Genomic DNA, 13,725 nt, shown 5'->3' on the forward strand with positions numbered 1-13,725 from the left:
AGAAATCCATGAGTTTTAGGGTACGGGAAAACCCTCAAAACGCGATTCACCTGGTACTCGGACCATAATAAGAGGAATCATTTCTTCAATTTCACTTGGAAGTAATAATAATAAGACAAAGAAATAACTACAGATTATAACACCTAACCTTGTGATATATGTTACTGTCACCTCCTGGACGTTGTACTCGCCTCCTCAATAACTTATGCAAAAAAAAAGATGAGATTCCCTGAACACTGAATCAATATTAGCATAATAATAAAAATGAGAATCTAATTGATTCTGTGGTGTTTTTAGACGTCTCACATTATCATCCACAACAGCCGCATTTCATCTGTCGTCTGTAACGAAACACAACGCGCTGCTAATCAATCATAAACCTCCAGGGGAATATAATATAATCTGTCAGGCAGGTTACGTTCAGATTATTTATCCGTGGGCTGGCTTCAGTGCAGCAGGTGACGCGTTTCCCAGCACATCTGCATTCAGTCCACGAGCTGCAGAACCAGCAGTGAATCTGTCTGTGTGTGTTATTAACTTCTGTAACTGCAAATGAAGACGGAAACACAGTGACTGTGGCCAACATGAGAGCTTTGGAGTGTGGAGGGCAGCGTTTCACACGTCTGAGAGACAGTCTCATTCGTTTTAGAAGAAGGTGGAATATTTCACTTGTTGGTAAGAATGCATTTAGAAGCTGCGCGTTGTGTGAACAAATATAAAAAGTGGACATGGTCTTCAAGTTTAAAAACAAACGGCCATTTTGATGGTTTGGCTGTGTCGCAGAAATTCAAAGACATGAAGAAGAATGACTAATGTCACTTTTCCACTGTACAGTTCTAGCTCGACTCTAGTGGATTTGTTTTTGCTTTAGTACCTGGTGGTTTTTTTGGTACCTGCTCTGACGATGTTCCTAGCGAGCTGAGCCGATACTAAAATATGACGTCAACAGACTGCCGGCCACTGATCAGAGAGTGTCGTCACTGAAGAGTCATGAGCGCGACATCTGACACAAGAATCACAGTGAACGATGCTGTAGATCAGTTAAAAAGACTCAAAACTCCTGAAAACATGCGTTCATCTCCAACATTTAGCAAAGGAAATGTCTAAAATGTCAATATTTAGTGTATTCAGTGACAGCCCCGCTGAAAGCCGGTGATCGTGACATGGAATCACAACCCGTTCGCTGGTATTTCAGTTCAGTGACTGTGTTCCGGTCATGCAGGAAGTACTGAACCATTCTGTGAACAAATCTTTTTAAATCGACTGATTCTAATGATTCAGTTAGAGCCAAACAATCTGCTTTACTAGTCACTAGTTTGTGTTTGTCGCGTATAAAACTATGTCACAACATTTTGGACTCCGCCCATGTTCAGGAGGAACTATGAAGTCCTGGAAAACAACGTGACCGATACCAAACCGAGTCGTGCTGGAACTGTACATTAGAGTCGTTTTAGGAGGTTTTGTGTGAATAAAAAGAACATTTCTTGAAAGGGTTTTAAGAGCAAATAAAGAACAAGATCATACAGGGAAAAGGGCTATGTCCACTTTTCATATATGGTCTAAGGGTGTAAACGCTTGTTGTTGTTGACACTGTGGTAGCCGTTGCTGACAGCAAATGTAAAGCAAACTGATTACTGATACAACACTGCCACCTATAGGAGGAAAAAACCAAAACAGACATTCACAAACCTAGAACGTCACCAGTCATAGAAAAGTGTCCGAGCTTTGCTGTCGCAGCAGAGAGGAAAATACATATATGGCCCTAAGTTCCTTTAATAGCCAGAAAATAGTACCCTGCTTTTATTCTGAAAAATGAAAACAGTTCAAAGGCGTGTGTTATTTCTTCAGTGTGTGTTTTTTTCGTGTGTGTCTCCGTCTGATTCCCCCAGAGTAGCAAAGCTGACAGTTTTCTGCTCCTGTCAGTCAGTCACAGCTTCAACATCCTCGTGTTGTGTTTTTTCCGTCCGTCTCTGTCGCAGAACGTCTCCACGGATCCCGTCTGAAAATGCTTGAATGTGAATAAGGCTTCCTTCTCTACATCCCAGTGTACAAGACACATCCATGAGTGGTGGGACACACACAAGAGAAAGTATCTCAGATCTCCTCAGATCTGTGGATCCAATCTATATGTGTGTGTGTGTGTGTGTGTTGGTTGGTCTGTGTTTAACCATTATTCCCACGTGTATGTGTGTGTGCACGCATGTGTCACACCGTCTCCTGGAAGCAGAGGGCTTCCACGGCGTCGCTGGGCCCCTGCGCGACGCCGCCGATCACAAAGAGCATGCTGGCCGTCTGCAGGAGCGAGGAGGAGCAGCGCGCCGTCGGCATCGGCGCCGCGTATTCCCACCGTCGTTTCGCGGGGTTGTAGCTCTCCACCGAACCCAGCGGCGACGGCTCGTTACCTGCGAGAAAGAAGGTGAGACAGGAGGTGAGACGGGGTGTCAGCATGCTGAAAATGAAGCAAAAATTCACCCTGACAAAAAAGTGGTATTATCTCAGATCTTCATTTAACTTATAATGTTTTATTTAACTTTTATGTTACTACTCGGCAGGGCCGGCCCTGTGCATTTTGGTGTCCTAGGTGAGATTAGGATTTTGTATCCCCCCCGTTTCCTTCGTCTAATATAAAACAAATTTTAAAGTAACTTCACAGCAAAGTTTGCTGATGACAATGAAACAGACAAGAATAGAATAGTATAGAAAAGTGTGGATACAAACATAATAATAAATGTAATAAATATAGAAAATAAAATAAACAAAAGCACTATAAATGTAACTTAATACAGAAAAAAGACAGAGATAAGCAAGAACATTACATTTTAATGTTAAAAATGGAGCACAGGAAAAAGGTTTCTGAACCCTGATCCTAAAACCAAGTTAAGTTAGGATTGGGTTTAGTTTAAGATTAAGTAAATTATTAAATTGGATAAAACAGTCTGAAAATCTGTTTTATCCAACATAATAAGGACATATAAAGGGGTAGTTGAGCTCTGTTGAATATTAGTAATTCTATTAATTTGTTCATATATATATATTATACATATAGTACATGTATATACATGTAATATGGGTATTAGGCAGATTGGACATTTCTAAGAATAACCACAGCTCCCTCTGGAACACAGGAGCATTTTACACTCATAACTGTGTGAAATGAATGGGTTCATTAAATATATGAGGATATAGTACATCATACATACACTAAACACTCACAAACCTGTGTGTTTAGCACAGCTTCATGTTACCTCTGATGAAGGTTTAATTGTTGTTCCTGTATATACAGGTAATTCAGTCCAAGAGGACATTTCATGGAAAAACGACCATATGTTCAATCTCACCAACGTTTCTTTGTGTTCCGCTGCACTGACCTTTTTTTTTCTCTCGCCATCTCAGGTGCAACACTCTCTGTCATTATACATGCCAGCGCTAAATTGTTGCCCGTTTCCATGGAGACCCACATCACAGCAAGTCCCCTAATGATATGGGTGTGTGTGTGTGTGTGTGTGTAAAGAACAAAGTCAGAGTGCCGACGGTGGTTCTTTTCAAAGTAAAGTGGGCTGCGGCTCCTGTCTCATGTTTTATGAAGACACACAGATGTATCTGCAGATCACACACACGCAGGTTTGTGCAGCTATTCTTCTGAGGACCAAATAAAGCCTTTTCCCTTACCTTAACCATAACCACAATTCAAATCTTAGTCCTTAACTATAACCAGGTCCTCAGAAATGAGGTTCTGTCTCATGAGGAGCAGGTTTTGGTCTCCATGAGGACTACTGATCCATACAATGTCAGTGTTTATGCCAGGAAAGGTCCTGAAGAGGCAACACATACAAGAACACACACACACACACTAAAAGACTTCCTGTGGCTGCTTTGATTTGCTCCCCACAGATCATATCAATTCACACGTCCCCTCTGTCTCCTGCGTCCTCCTGAGTCCTGCTCCTTCTCTTACCTCCCTTTAACTCCCATCCATCAACCCTTTTTCTTCACTTCCCCCGTTTTCCTCCCCCTCACTATTATCATATTCCCTCAACATGTCCTTCCTTTTTCCTGATCAGTTCATTTTATTTTCTCCACCTTCGTCCTCCTGTTCACCGCCGCTCTTCTTCCGCCCGTCGTCCCCATTAACACTCGTTCCCGCTCGACCGCTTTAGTCTTCCTCTCTGATGTCGCTCGTTTCAAATTGTCCTCCTTCCTTTGCTTCTGCCTCTGTGACCTGCGACCTCGCTTTCATTGTTCCCTGTCTCTCTTATTCTGTCATTATTCAGTTTCTTTGAAGAAAATCTTTTTTTTTCCACCTCCCTTTATCTTTTGTACTGTTTATACTGATTTGTTATTCTTAAAAAAGAGATGTTTTAAAGGGGAAATTGTCTCCTTTCACATGAAAATGATCTTTCATTCATGTTCAGTGGTTATATTTCTACAAAATAAAGACTTAAAAGTAGGAATGGATTGGAAAGTAAAAAAAATGACATAAAAAATTCACATAGTCGTCTTCAGCCCAGGACTATAATCAATCATAGCCAGTTTGGTTCAGATCGGACCTTGCATCTCAAATTATAACATTTTTGTCAGAATTTTCTAGATCTTTCTGGATTAAGAACATCTTTATCTTGTCCACAGTGACCTCACCAAGTTTGAAGATGATCGCAGCAAAGCTGGAGGAGAAGTTTGATCAAATACCACATTATTCACCCTGACATAATTAAATCAAAGATATATGGTCCTGTTCCAACTTTAAACTAAACCTTAACTCTGATCCAAAGTCCATGGGAAAAAATCTGCAATTTTACTTCACAGCACGCAGGAGTTGTTGATCCACTGCTGCCTCCAGTAAAAGTGATATTTTGTGACCTTCTTATTTGAAAATCCTTCAGTTTTTTGGATTTACTTTGTTGACACAAACTTATCTGAGGAGGCAGCTGCTTCTTTCCCACTCTATCCCATCTTTCATCCTCAGCTGTGTGTCTCCACGCGCTTCATTTTTGCCGTCTTTCCTGTTCACCTCACTCTGACCTGCTGCTGCTGCACATCAGACGGTGCGAGAAGAAAACAAGACCAGGTCAAACTGAAGCCACAACACACCTGGTGTTTGATGTGAGCTGATGGTCTTTGTTTGACAGGAATAAAATACACCATCATCATGATAATTCAATGCAGCATGGTCAGTAACTGTGAGCTCAGGTGTTGGGCGAGTCACTAAGATCAGAGGTCGTCCTATATAGCAGTAGATAGTCACACAGAAGCTTCAGGACCCGTCATGCATGTCAACCAATTACTTTGTGGATTTAAGGACCAAAGAAAAACCAGCTGTCAAACTATTCGAGGATGAAAATGTAGTTTGGAGGGAAAAACATTCATTCATTCATCGTCAACCGCTTTACCTTCCACATGAGGGACGCTAATCCCAGCTGATGTCTTCTTGATGCTGACTATGATAAAGACACCTCAACATAAATCTACAGTTATTTATTTTATGGCTTTGCAAAAAAAACTAATTCTTAAATTACTTTTAGGAATAATAGTTTATAATTCTTAATAATTGAATCAATATCCTTTACTCCTTAAAGGAGTTGAGTCACAGATATTTAAATAGGCCATAGCCCGGAAGTGCCAATTAATGTTTCTGTGTGTATCTGCTATTATGACCTCGTCTATGAAGCCTTAAAAATCCATAACAATCAGTTCATCCACTGCTGAGAGCGAAGGGTTTGATTGTTTTCCTGAGCTCTACGAAGCGGAACGGCACTTCCAGTGACTAATTACGTCAGTGGCGAATCTCACCACTCCTCTAAACAGCAGCGCCTCCAAGTCCGGGCACTAGAGTCCGGGCACATCCAGTGACATACTTTCAACCGTAGAAGAAGAAGAACTAGTTCTTCTTCTTCTACGGTTGAAAGTAGCAATATAAAGCAGGACACAGCACCAAACCTCACCTAAAGGAAGGAGCAGTGCCAAAAATACGTATATTACAATATTTACAAAAAGTAAAACTGTCTTTGTGTGCTTGTTTTGTCCTTTAGCATTAGCGATAGTAGGCTACAGGCTAAGCTACACTGCTCGTGTTTCATTTGCATGTGTGTTTATCATCTCGGTAACCACAACGTTATCCAAGCTCCAGGCGTCCTGCAGCAGTCTTTCACTGTCACAGTGTCACTGACTCTGGGTCAGACTCTGGATCAGGGGTGTAAGGGATTACGACATTACTCAATGTTTTGATCATTGCTGGCGGTGCATCCGCCTTTCCAGAGGGGGAGCTGCGGTTCTGAGAGCTGACATGGCAATGACGTCACTTCCAGGTAACTGGCCAATCACAAGACAGTCCGCGTTCTTTGGGTGTGGTTTTGGTCTGACGAGAGCGTCGGTGATGAGACATTTACATCGACTCGTTTTGTAGCGACGAGGACGTTTTTGACCGTAAAAACCACTTCATGTTTGTAAGTACACCTCCATATCTCACATATAAGTGAGACAAGACCATGCTATGGCCGCTTTAAGTTCATCCACTTTGACGACTGCTAAATAAACGGAGCAACGATTTACTGAAGTTAAAAGTCTGGTCGGGGACAAAATAAAATGTGAGACTTATTTAACAGAAGTCTGTTAAAGAAAATAATTCTTGAACTGCATGGATTTTGAGAAACATCTGATAAGGATCAGGAGTCATCTGTATATAACTGATATATCATGACAAATTTGTGTAAGTTATTAAAATCAGAAAAACAACAATGGGCCTAAACATGAGCCTTGAGGCACACCTAAGTCTTACTGGCTGCCCCGGAAAATAACTGCCACATGTGATGATGTACAGGCACATTTTTGCTTTTATTTCAAGCAAACTATATTACATATTTAATGGTATTATTTGTCAAATAATTAAATATTCTAAACTTCAGCACATTAGAGACAGTAAACATAATGCAGGGTTCACCGTGTGTTGAGCTAACAGCAGCCGCCTACGAGATGCATTCAAGAAATCTATTCATTCATCACTTCTGCAAACATAAACTACAATACTTGCTGCTGCTGCCACCTTGTGACAATAAACAAGTAGAAATATTAGTTTTTATAACATTGATAAAACATCTGTTTTCTATCTTTTGGTACAGCCTGGCGGACATTGCAGAAGAAGAAGAAGAAGGTTATATTGTATTGTATTTCTTGGCAGTGACATTACATCGGACTGGACATGTCTCTTTTCTTTTCTTTTACTCAGAAGGCAGAAGGTTTGAAATGTGCCATAAACAACTCTGAGTCATGCGCCCAAAAATAGCTTGTGCATGAGACCGAAAGAGTCACAGCTGTTACTCACAAAGAGGAGAAAATAACTGCCTCTCTTCTCCCTCACTGACCCCCCTACTGTGACAACACACACACACACACACATCCACTGCACTGGAATCTAATTCAATCCTTGTTTTGTCACCTGATTGTCTTTTATCAAACACACACACACACACACACACACACACACACACACACAGACACACACACAGTCTGGACACAGAGACGCTGCTAAAGCGAATAAAAGCTACCATGGGGATTGTTTTAACAAACAATCTAAATTCTTTGGGGATTTCATCAATTTAAAAGCATTAGTCTACCTTAGACCATAGGGTAGGCTGAGAGTGCTGATTCTCGGTCGGCCAGGCTCGCTAAGGGGATGACACCCTAGCTTGTATCCGTAGGGGCTGTGAAGTGGGAAACTCTGTTTCAGTCCTAGGAGCAAGTGCCCCTGGTCTTATTATTTGGTTTGGGTTGACTGCTCAAGTCATCTCATCTCCTATTGTCACATCACAATTTTACGAAAGGCCTCGAAACGGACCGATCGAATGGTGATGACCCCTGCGAGAATCCACCTAGATTATGGAATTGTGATCCAACTTATGCTACCTCTAGTAATATTGTTCCTTAGGTGTAGGCTAGGTGTACCTCTCTCTTAAAAGGGCAAAGTGCTGATGCAGCATGGTCCTGTGTGAGAGATAACATCAGCATGGATATGGATATGCTCATCCCCTCCAAGACAACCAAGCATCGGTATTCTGATAAACCCTGGTTCAATGAAGATTGCAAATTAGCTGTCTAAAAGAAACAAAATGCATTCAAAAGGTGGCAAACCAAACCAAGGACTCCTGTGCTTTATATCAAGTCTAAGGTGTCAGCGTGTTGTACGTCATGCTCGGGTACAGTTTTCACAGCATTTAGAGCAGAATCTCAAGCATGCAGACAATAAGCAGAGGTGGAAGCTTGTCAAAGCAGTGACTGACAGCAGCAAAACATCCTCTGTCCCTCCACTAGTCAGCGATGGTCAAACTTTCAGTGAGGCAAAAGATAAGGCTGAGCTACTGAATAAGACTTTCACTGCAAATGCTCATCTCAATGACAATGGCAAATCTCCTCCAAAACCAATGAAGTCCTTTCCTCTCTGAAGTTCTGGCCCAAAACAGTTTTCCGGAAACGTCGCAATTTGGACACATCCAAGGCCAATGGTCCAGATGGAATATCGGCAAAAGTACTTGCGGCCCTGAACTAGCCTCAGCACTTGCCAAACTATTCCAGATCTCTCTTGATTCTCAGACAGTTCCCTCGGAATGGAAAGCTGCCCATTCAAGGTGACCTGTATGGCTGGATTTCATCCTTCCTGACGGGTTTACCTCTTCATCTTTGCCCATAACTGCTAGAGGTCCACAAGGCAGTGTCCTGGGGCCCTTACTCTTTCTGATCTTTATTGATGACCTTGCATCACCCTTGAATAATGACCTCCACCTATTTGCGGATGATTCAACTCTACATGTCATTATAAAAAATCCTGGACTTAGAAACACATGTGCTGCGAGCCTACAATGTGATCTGGACAAAATAGACAAGTGGGACAGCTACTTGACTATATGACTGCTGTTAGTGAGTTATTATTAATAATAATAATAATAATAATAATAATAACACAAATAATGAATTTTATTTGTAATGCACTTTATATTGAACAAACAATCTCAAAGTGCTACATACATAAAAATAAAAAAAAAAACCTAAAAAATAAAAATAATTGGAGAGAGAACATCTCCAATTAAACTTAAAAAGCTTTCTTAAAAAGGTGGGTTTTAGGCCTTTTTTAAAAGTGTCTAGGGTCAGTGGTGCTCTCAGGTCGTCAGGGAGAGCGTTCCTAAGACTGGGAGCGACAAATCAGCACACACATGAACCAGTTGATTAAACACATATCAGGTGTGTAAACACATGATTGCTTTATTGCACACACACTCACAACAGGTGAGTTCACCTGCTTTCAACCAAAATGGAAGAAGTCAGAGGAAGAAGAGTGAGGGTGAGAGGGGGAATCTGTGGAGGACGAGCAGGAGGTAGAGGTAGACCTGAAACAGGAGGAGAACATCCTCAAAGAAGAAGAGGACCAAATTTGTCAAATGAAATCCGTGCACTAGTTGATCATGTCATCAACCATGGATTGACGGTGAGGGAGGCTGGACAAAGAGTTCAGTCAAATCTTTCCAGATTTACAGTGGCATCTGTCTTAAGGACATTCCAACAAGAAAACAGGTAAAAAACAGTTACAGTAATCAGCTGCTTACCATATCAGCACTACCTGTATTTTTTTTCTATATAGGATTGAGGGCCGAGAACGACAAGGAGGAAGGGGGCCCATATTCACACCAGAACAAGAGAGGGAGATCAAAAACATGGTTTTGGCCAATAATGCCACCAGGCTCAGAGAACTTCAAGTCAACATTATTGGTGACAATGCCATTTTCAGTAATGTCCATCAGGTCTCTCTGACAACACTAGCACGCATCATGAAAAGACATCAAGTTCAAATGAAACAACTTTATCGAGTGCCTTTTGAACGGAATTCAGAGAGGACCAAACAGCTGCGGCATGTGGAGGTATACATACTGCACATGTAACGTGTACATTTACTGTATACTAGACCTGAACTACACAGTCTTGTCTTTCACTGTATTTCAGAGAGTTTTACAGATGGATGCTGAGGAAATACCGCATGAATTCATGTACATAGATGAGGCAGGATTCAACCTCAGTAAAGCAAGAAGGAGTGGCAGAAATATCATTGGCCACAGGGCTATAATTAATGTCCCAGGGCAACGTGGGGGTAACATCACCCTTTGTGCTGCCATTTCACAGAATGGGGTCCTCCACCGTCATGCCAATATGGGCCCTTACAACACAGACAACATCCTCACATGTTTGGACCGATTGCACAACCTCGTCACAGCAATTTACCAAATGCACCAGATGCAACACATTGCTCTCTGGGACAATGTGTTATTCCACCTCTCTGCTCTTGTGCAGAACTGGTTTCCACACCATCCACAGTTTCCAGTACTGTACCTTCCACCATATTCTCCATTTCTAAACCCCATAGAAGAGTTTTTCTCGGCATGGCGGTGGAAGGTTTACAATCTCCGGCCCCAGGCTCAGGTGCCCCTCATTCAGGCCATGGAAGAGGCTTGTGACCAAATCGACACCGCAGCTGTGCAAGGATGGATCCGTCATTCAAGGCGGTTCTGCCCACGTTGTCTTGCCAATGAGAATATTGCCTGTGATGTTGATGAAATTCTCTGGCCAGATCCAGCTCGGCCAAGAGATGTGTAGTATTTACAGTCATTTATTTTATTCAGATTTCTTTTTGTTTTCTTCTTTTGTTGACTTATTTTGGTTATATGAAGAGAAATAAATCATATTTTCAATAGTCTGCAGCATTAATCTTGTGTCGTGTTTGAATTTACCATGTTGCACTTTCTCTGGGTACTTCACTTAGAATTGGTAGAATTGCTAAAAGTTAAACACAGCAGTGTGTAACTGGTTTAAACTGAATAAAGCCTTATGAAATGTGTGTCTTTTATATGGTAACATAATATGGTTTTTATAAATGTGTATAGAGTTTTGACAAGAGTGTTTCATTTTGCACAGGATCTGCATATTGTGTGTGTGGTTATGCTAATTGTGTTTCAACCCAGATAAGTGACGGCATTAATGTTCTATAAAATAGACCAAAATTATAAAGATGAAACTGTTCAAAGGTCAATGTTCTTTTATGTGTATGAGTCTCAAAATCTCAGATAAACTGATAAAGATTGTACCACATGGTGGCGCTTCGAGGTCATATTTGGAATGGTTAGGCTACATCTGACTTCATTGTACACTGTTGTTGCCTCAGAAATGATATGAAACTAAAGCTGACTTTGTCATTGATTTAACATGAAAAGACACACGGAAGGTTGGCACTTGTTCCCCATGTTACTGTATGTGAGTGCTTGCAGTTACAGCTGCAGGCCAGTAGGCTACGTAGCTTTAGATGTGTCCTCAGGTTCGACGTTGACTGTTTCGACGTCGACACAGTTCGTGGCGCGTGTACAGTGACATTAAAAGGAATCTAATCCAATCAAATGTGTGCATTAAAGTAGACTTTTTAAAGCAAACCTGCAAATGATCCATTTGAATCCTGTGGACGATAGAACTCCAGTACATCCTTTGAATACATATGATTTCACAGTGCAGTGTGAGGGACGGACTAAATGGATTTAAATCATTCTTATTTCAAACAGAGACTCGAGACTTGGACTTTCTCTGGAGACGAACAGTAGAAGGCTCTTCAGAGAAAATGTCACAATGTAGTGTTCTCCAGTCGCTCAGTAACGGTGTGTTGATGATAGTTTCACGAAAGGTGTCGCAGCAAATGAATTGTGCTCGCAGCTGTGATTGTGGTGAGATTTTCATTATGGAGCGTGAGGTTAACACCACCTGTTGTTTGTGTGTTTGGTGCTGTATGTATACTGCTGCATAAGGTGTGTGTGTGTTCTTGCTGATGCATGGAAAAGCACAGTAAAGTCACTCAATATCTGCTTAACAAGCATGTCGTCAAAGTGGGCTGACCTGGGATTAAACTGTAGCACTGCTCAGCCTCTTCACACCGCTGCGTATTTCATTTAACAAACGCAGCGCAGTCAAGGAGAAAATTGAAAGGTAATGGACAATTAATTTGGCTGTGTGTGTGTGTGTGTGTGTGCGTGTGTGTGTGTGTGTGATGAGCAGTGACGTCTGAACTGACAGGAGAGAATGTTTTTCATTCATAGATGTTTTCTCTCATTTAAAGCAGATTTTACCTACTTAAGAAAAAGCTTACTTTATAAAGTCTGTGAATATGTTTTACACTTTATTTTGTCATTAGACAGAGTTTTTCTGGCTGCACCAAAGTCCATTGAAAAAAATAGCCATTTTAAATAAAGGCACACAGGAGTTGTTGATCCATTGATGCCTCCATAAATAAGTTCAAAGGTGTTCTTTTGTCACTTCAGTGTTTGAAATCATTTCTTCAGATTTATCCAAGTGAAGCAAACGTATCAAACAGAGCAGCAGTAGACCAGATTTTCTCTATGGAGTTTGGTGCAGGAGAATATGTAGTTTTTCAAACGTCAGTTTCCAGACAGAAAAGGTGATTATGATGATATAAAGCAACATATTCTGAAGATATCACAGTCTTATGAAGGTGTAGATGTATTTTATTTATGGTTTTTTATTTATGAGTCTAAAATCAGTTTTTCCCACTGACAGACCAGATCAGGTGCTGGGGGCATGTCCAGACAGTGTGAGACTGTGTGCTTTTTTTTTTTATTAAAATAAACCCATAATTTAAAAGCTCCCCTTTACGGTCATATTCCTTCATTTCCAATATTTACATTTAGGAGTCGACTTTTTAATCCCTGAGCAGTGCAGTAGGAAAATTGGCTGTTTCGCATTCTGCATACCGGGTTTAAAAGCACAATTTATCAATTTATTTTTCATTAAGGTTACTCAGTCTGTGCACGCATTAGCATAATGTCTGTTTTGACTTTGCAGGAAGGTTTGCAAAGTCAGAAAAATGGGAGAAAATAGGTTTTCCAAGATAAAGTTTCAAATAGAAATGGAGATTTTTGGGGAGTGAACCAAGCACTGAGAGAATATTCAGAGGAGAGATCTGACACTTTACTTTTACTTCCAGTTTATTATCATCAACCAGATGGCAGCATTACGGATGTAGGACCTTGAAAGTAGGCAGTTTTATGAGGCTGAGATTTTGCTCCTCAATGAGAGACCTGTCCTCTCCATGAACTAATATTTCTTTAGACATCAACAGAAAATGCTGCAGGGCTTCATGTGATCTATGAAACATCTTTGACACTGTTGTAGAATTGTGAGTAGTAACATGGTTGGGAAGTTATTTAGCTTCAGGTGTGATTGTGTGTGTGTGTGTGTGTGTGATTGATCAACAGACAAAGGTTTCTGTGACACACTAAAAATAAAGCTGATTGTGTTTGTGTTTCTTCCCGAGGTAAAAAGCACAATTCTCTCTTTACCTGAGTGAAAAGGACAAACTGAGAAGAAGAAGGAGATGAAGATTTCACTGACCTAAACCACCGGCGGCGATGACTCTTCCTCCCAGACATCCGGCCACAAAGTCGGCTCGCTTCTCCCTCATCCTGGACGTTCGGCTCGGTTTAATCCAGATTCCTGAGAGTGGAGAGGAAACAGTGCAAATGTATTTTTAATAAAAGCGTCAACAAAAAAGCGGACGTGCTCAGACAATCTGATTGAAGGTAGAATTCATCACAATTATCAGACCTGACGGAGGGAGCGTTTGTGTGTATACAGCAGCAGAGCAGGAGTGGGCGGACACAGGAAGCCTTGTCGCCCGTACTTTGCGTTCATTTT

General features: G+C 41.2%; 1 protein-coding gene across 1 annotated transcript; it reads right to left on the reverse strand.

Annotated features, from left to right (window-relative positions):
* Positions 1-1,282: 1,282 nt before the first annotated feature.
* LOC122760531 (kelch domain-containing protein 8B-like) lies at positions 1,283-13,520 on the reverse strand. Its single transcript, XM_044015616.1, has 2 exons — positions 13,423-13,520; positions 1,283-2,402 (listed from the first exon to the last, which is right to left on the reverse strand). The coding sequence occupies exons 1-2, from the start codon at positions 13,490-13,492 to the stop codon at positions 2,206-2,208; spliced, it is 267 nt and encodes an 88-aa protein (XP_043871551.1). The 5' UTR covers positions 13,493-13,520; the 3' UTR covers positions 1,283-2,205.
* Positions 13,521-13,725: the final 205 nt, after the last annotated feature.

This window comes from Solea senegalensis, unplaced genomic scaffold (assembly GCF_019176455.1).
Source record: "Solea senegalensis isolate Sse05_10M unplaced genomic scaffold, IFAPA_SoseM_1 scf7180000013719, whole genome shotgun sequence".
In the NCBI taxonomy this organism is placed as follows: Eukaryota; Metazoa; Chordata; class Actinopteri; order Pleuronectiformes; family Soleidae; genus Solea; species Solea senegalensis.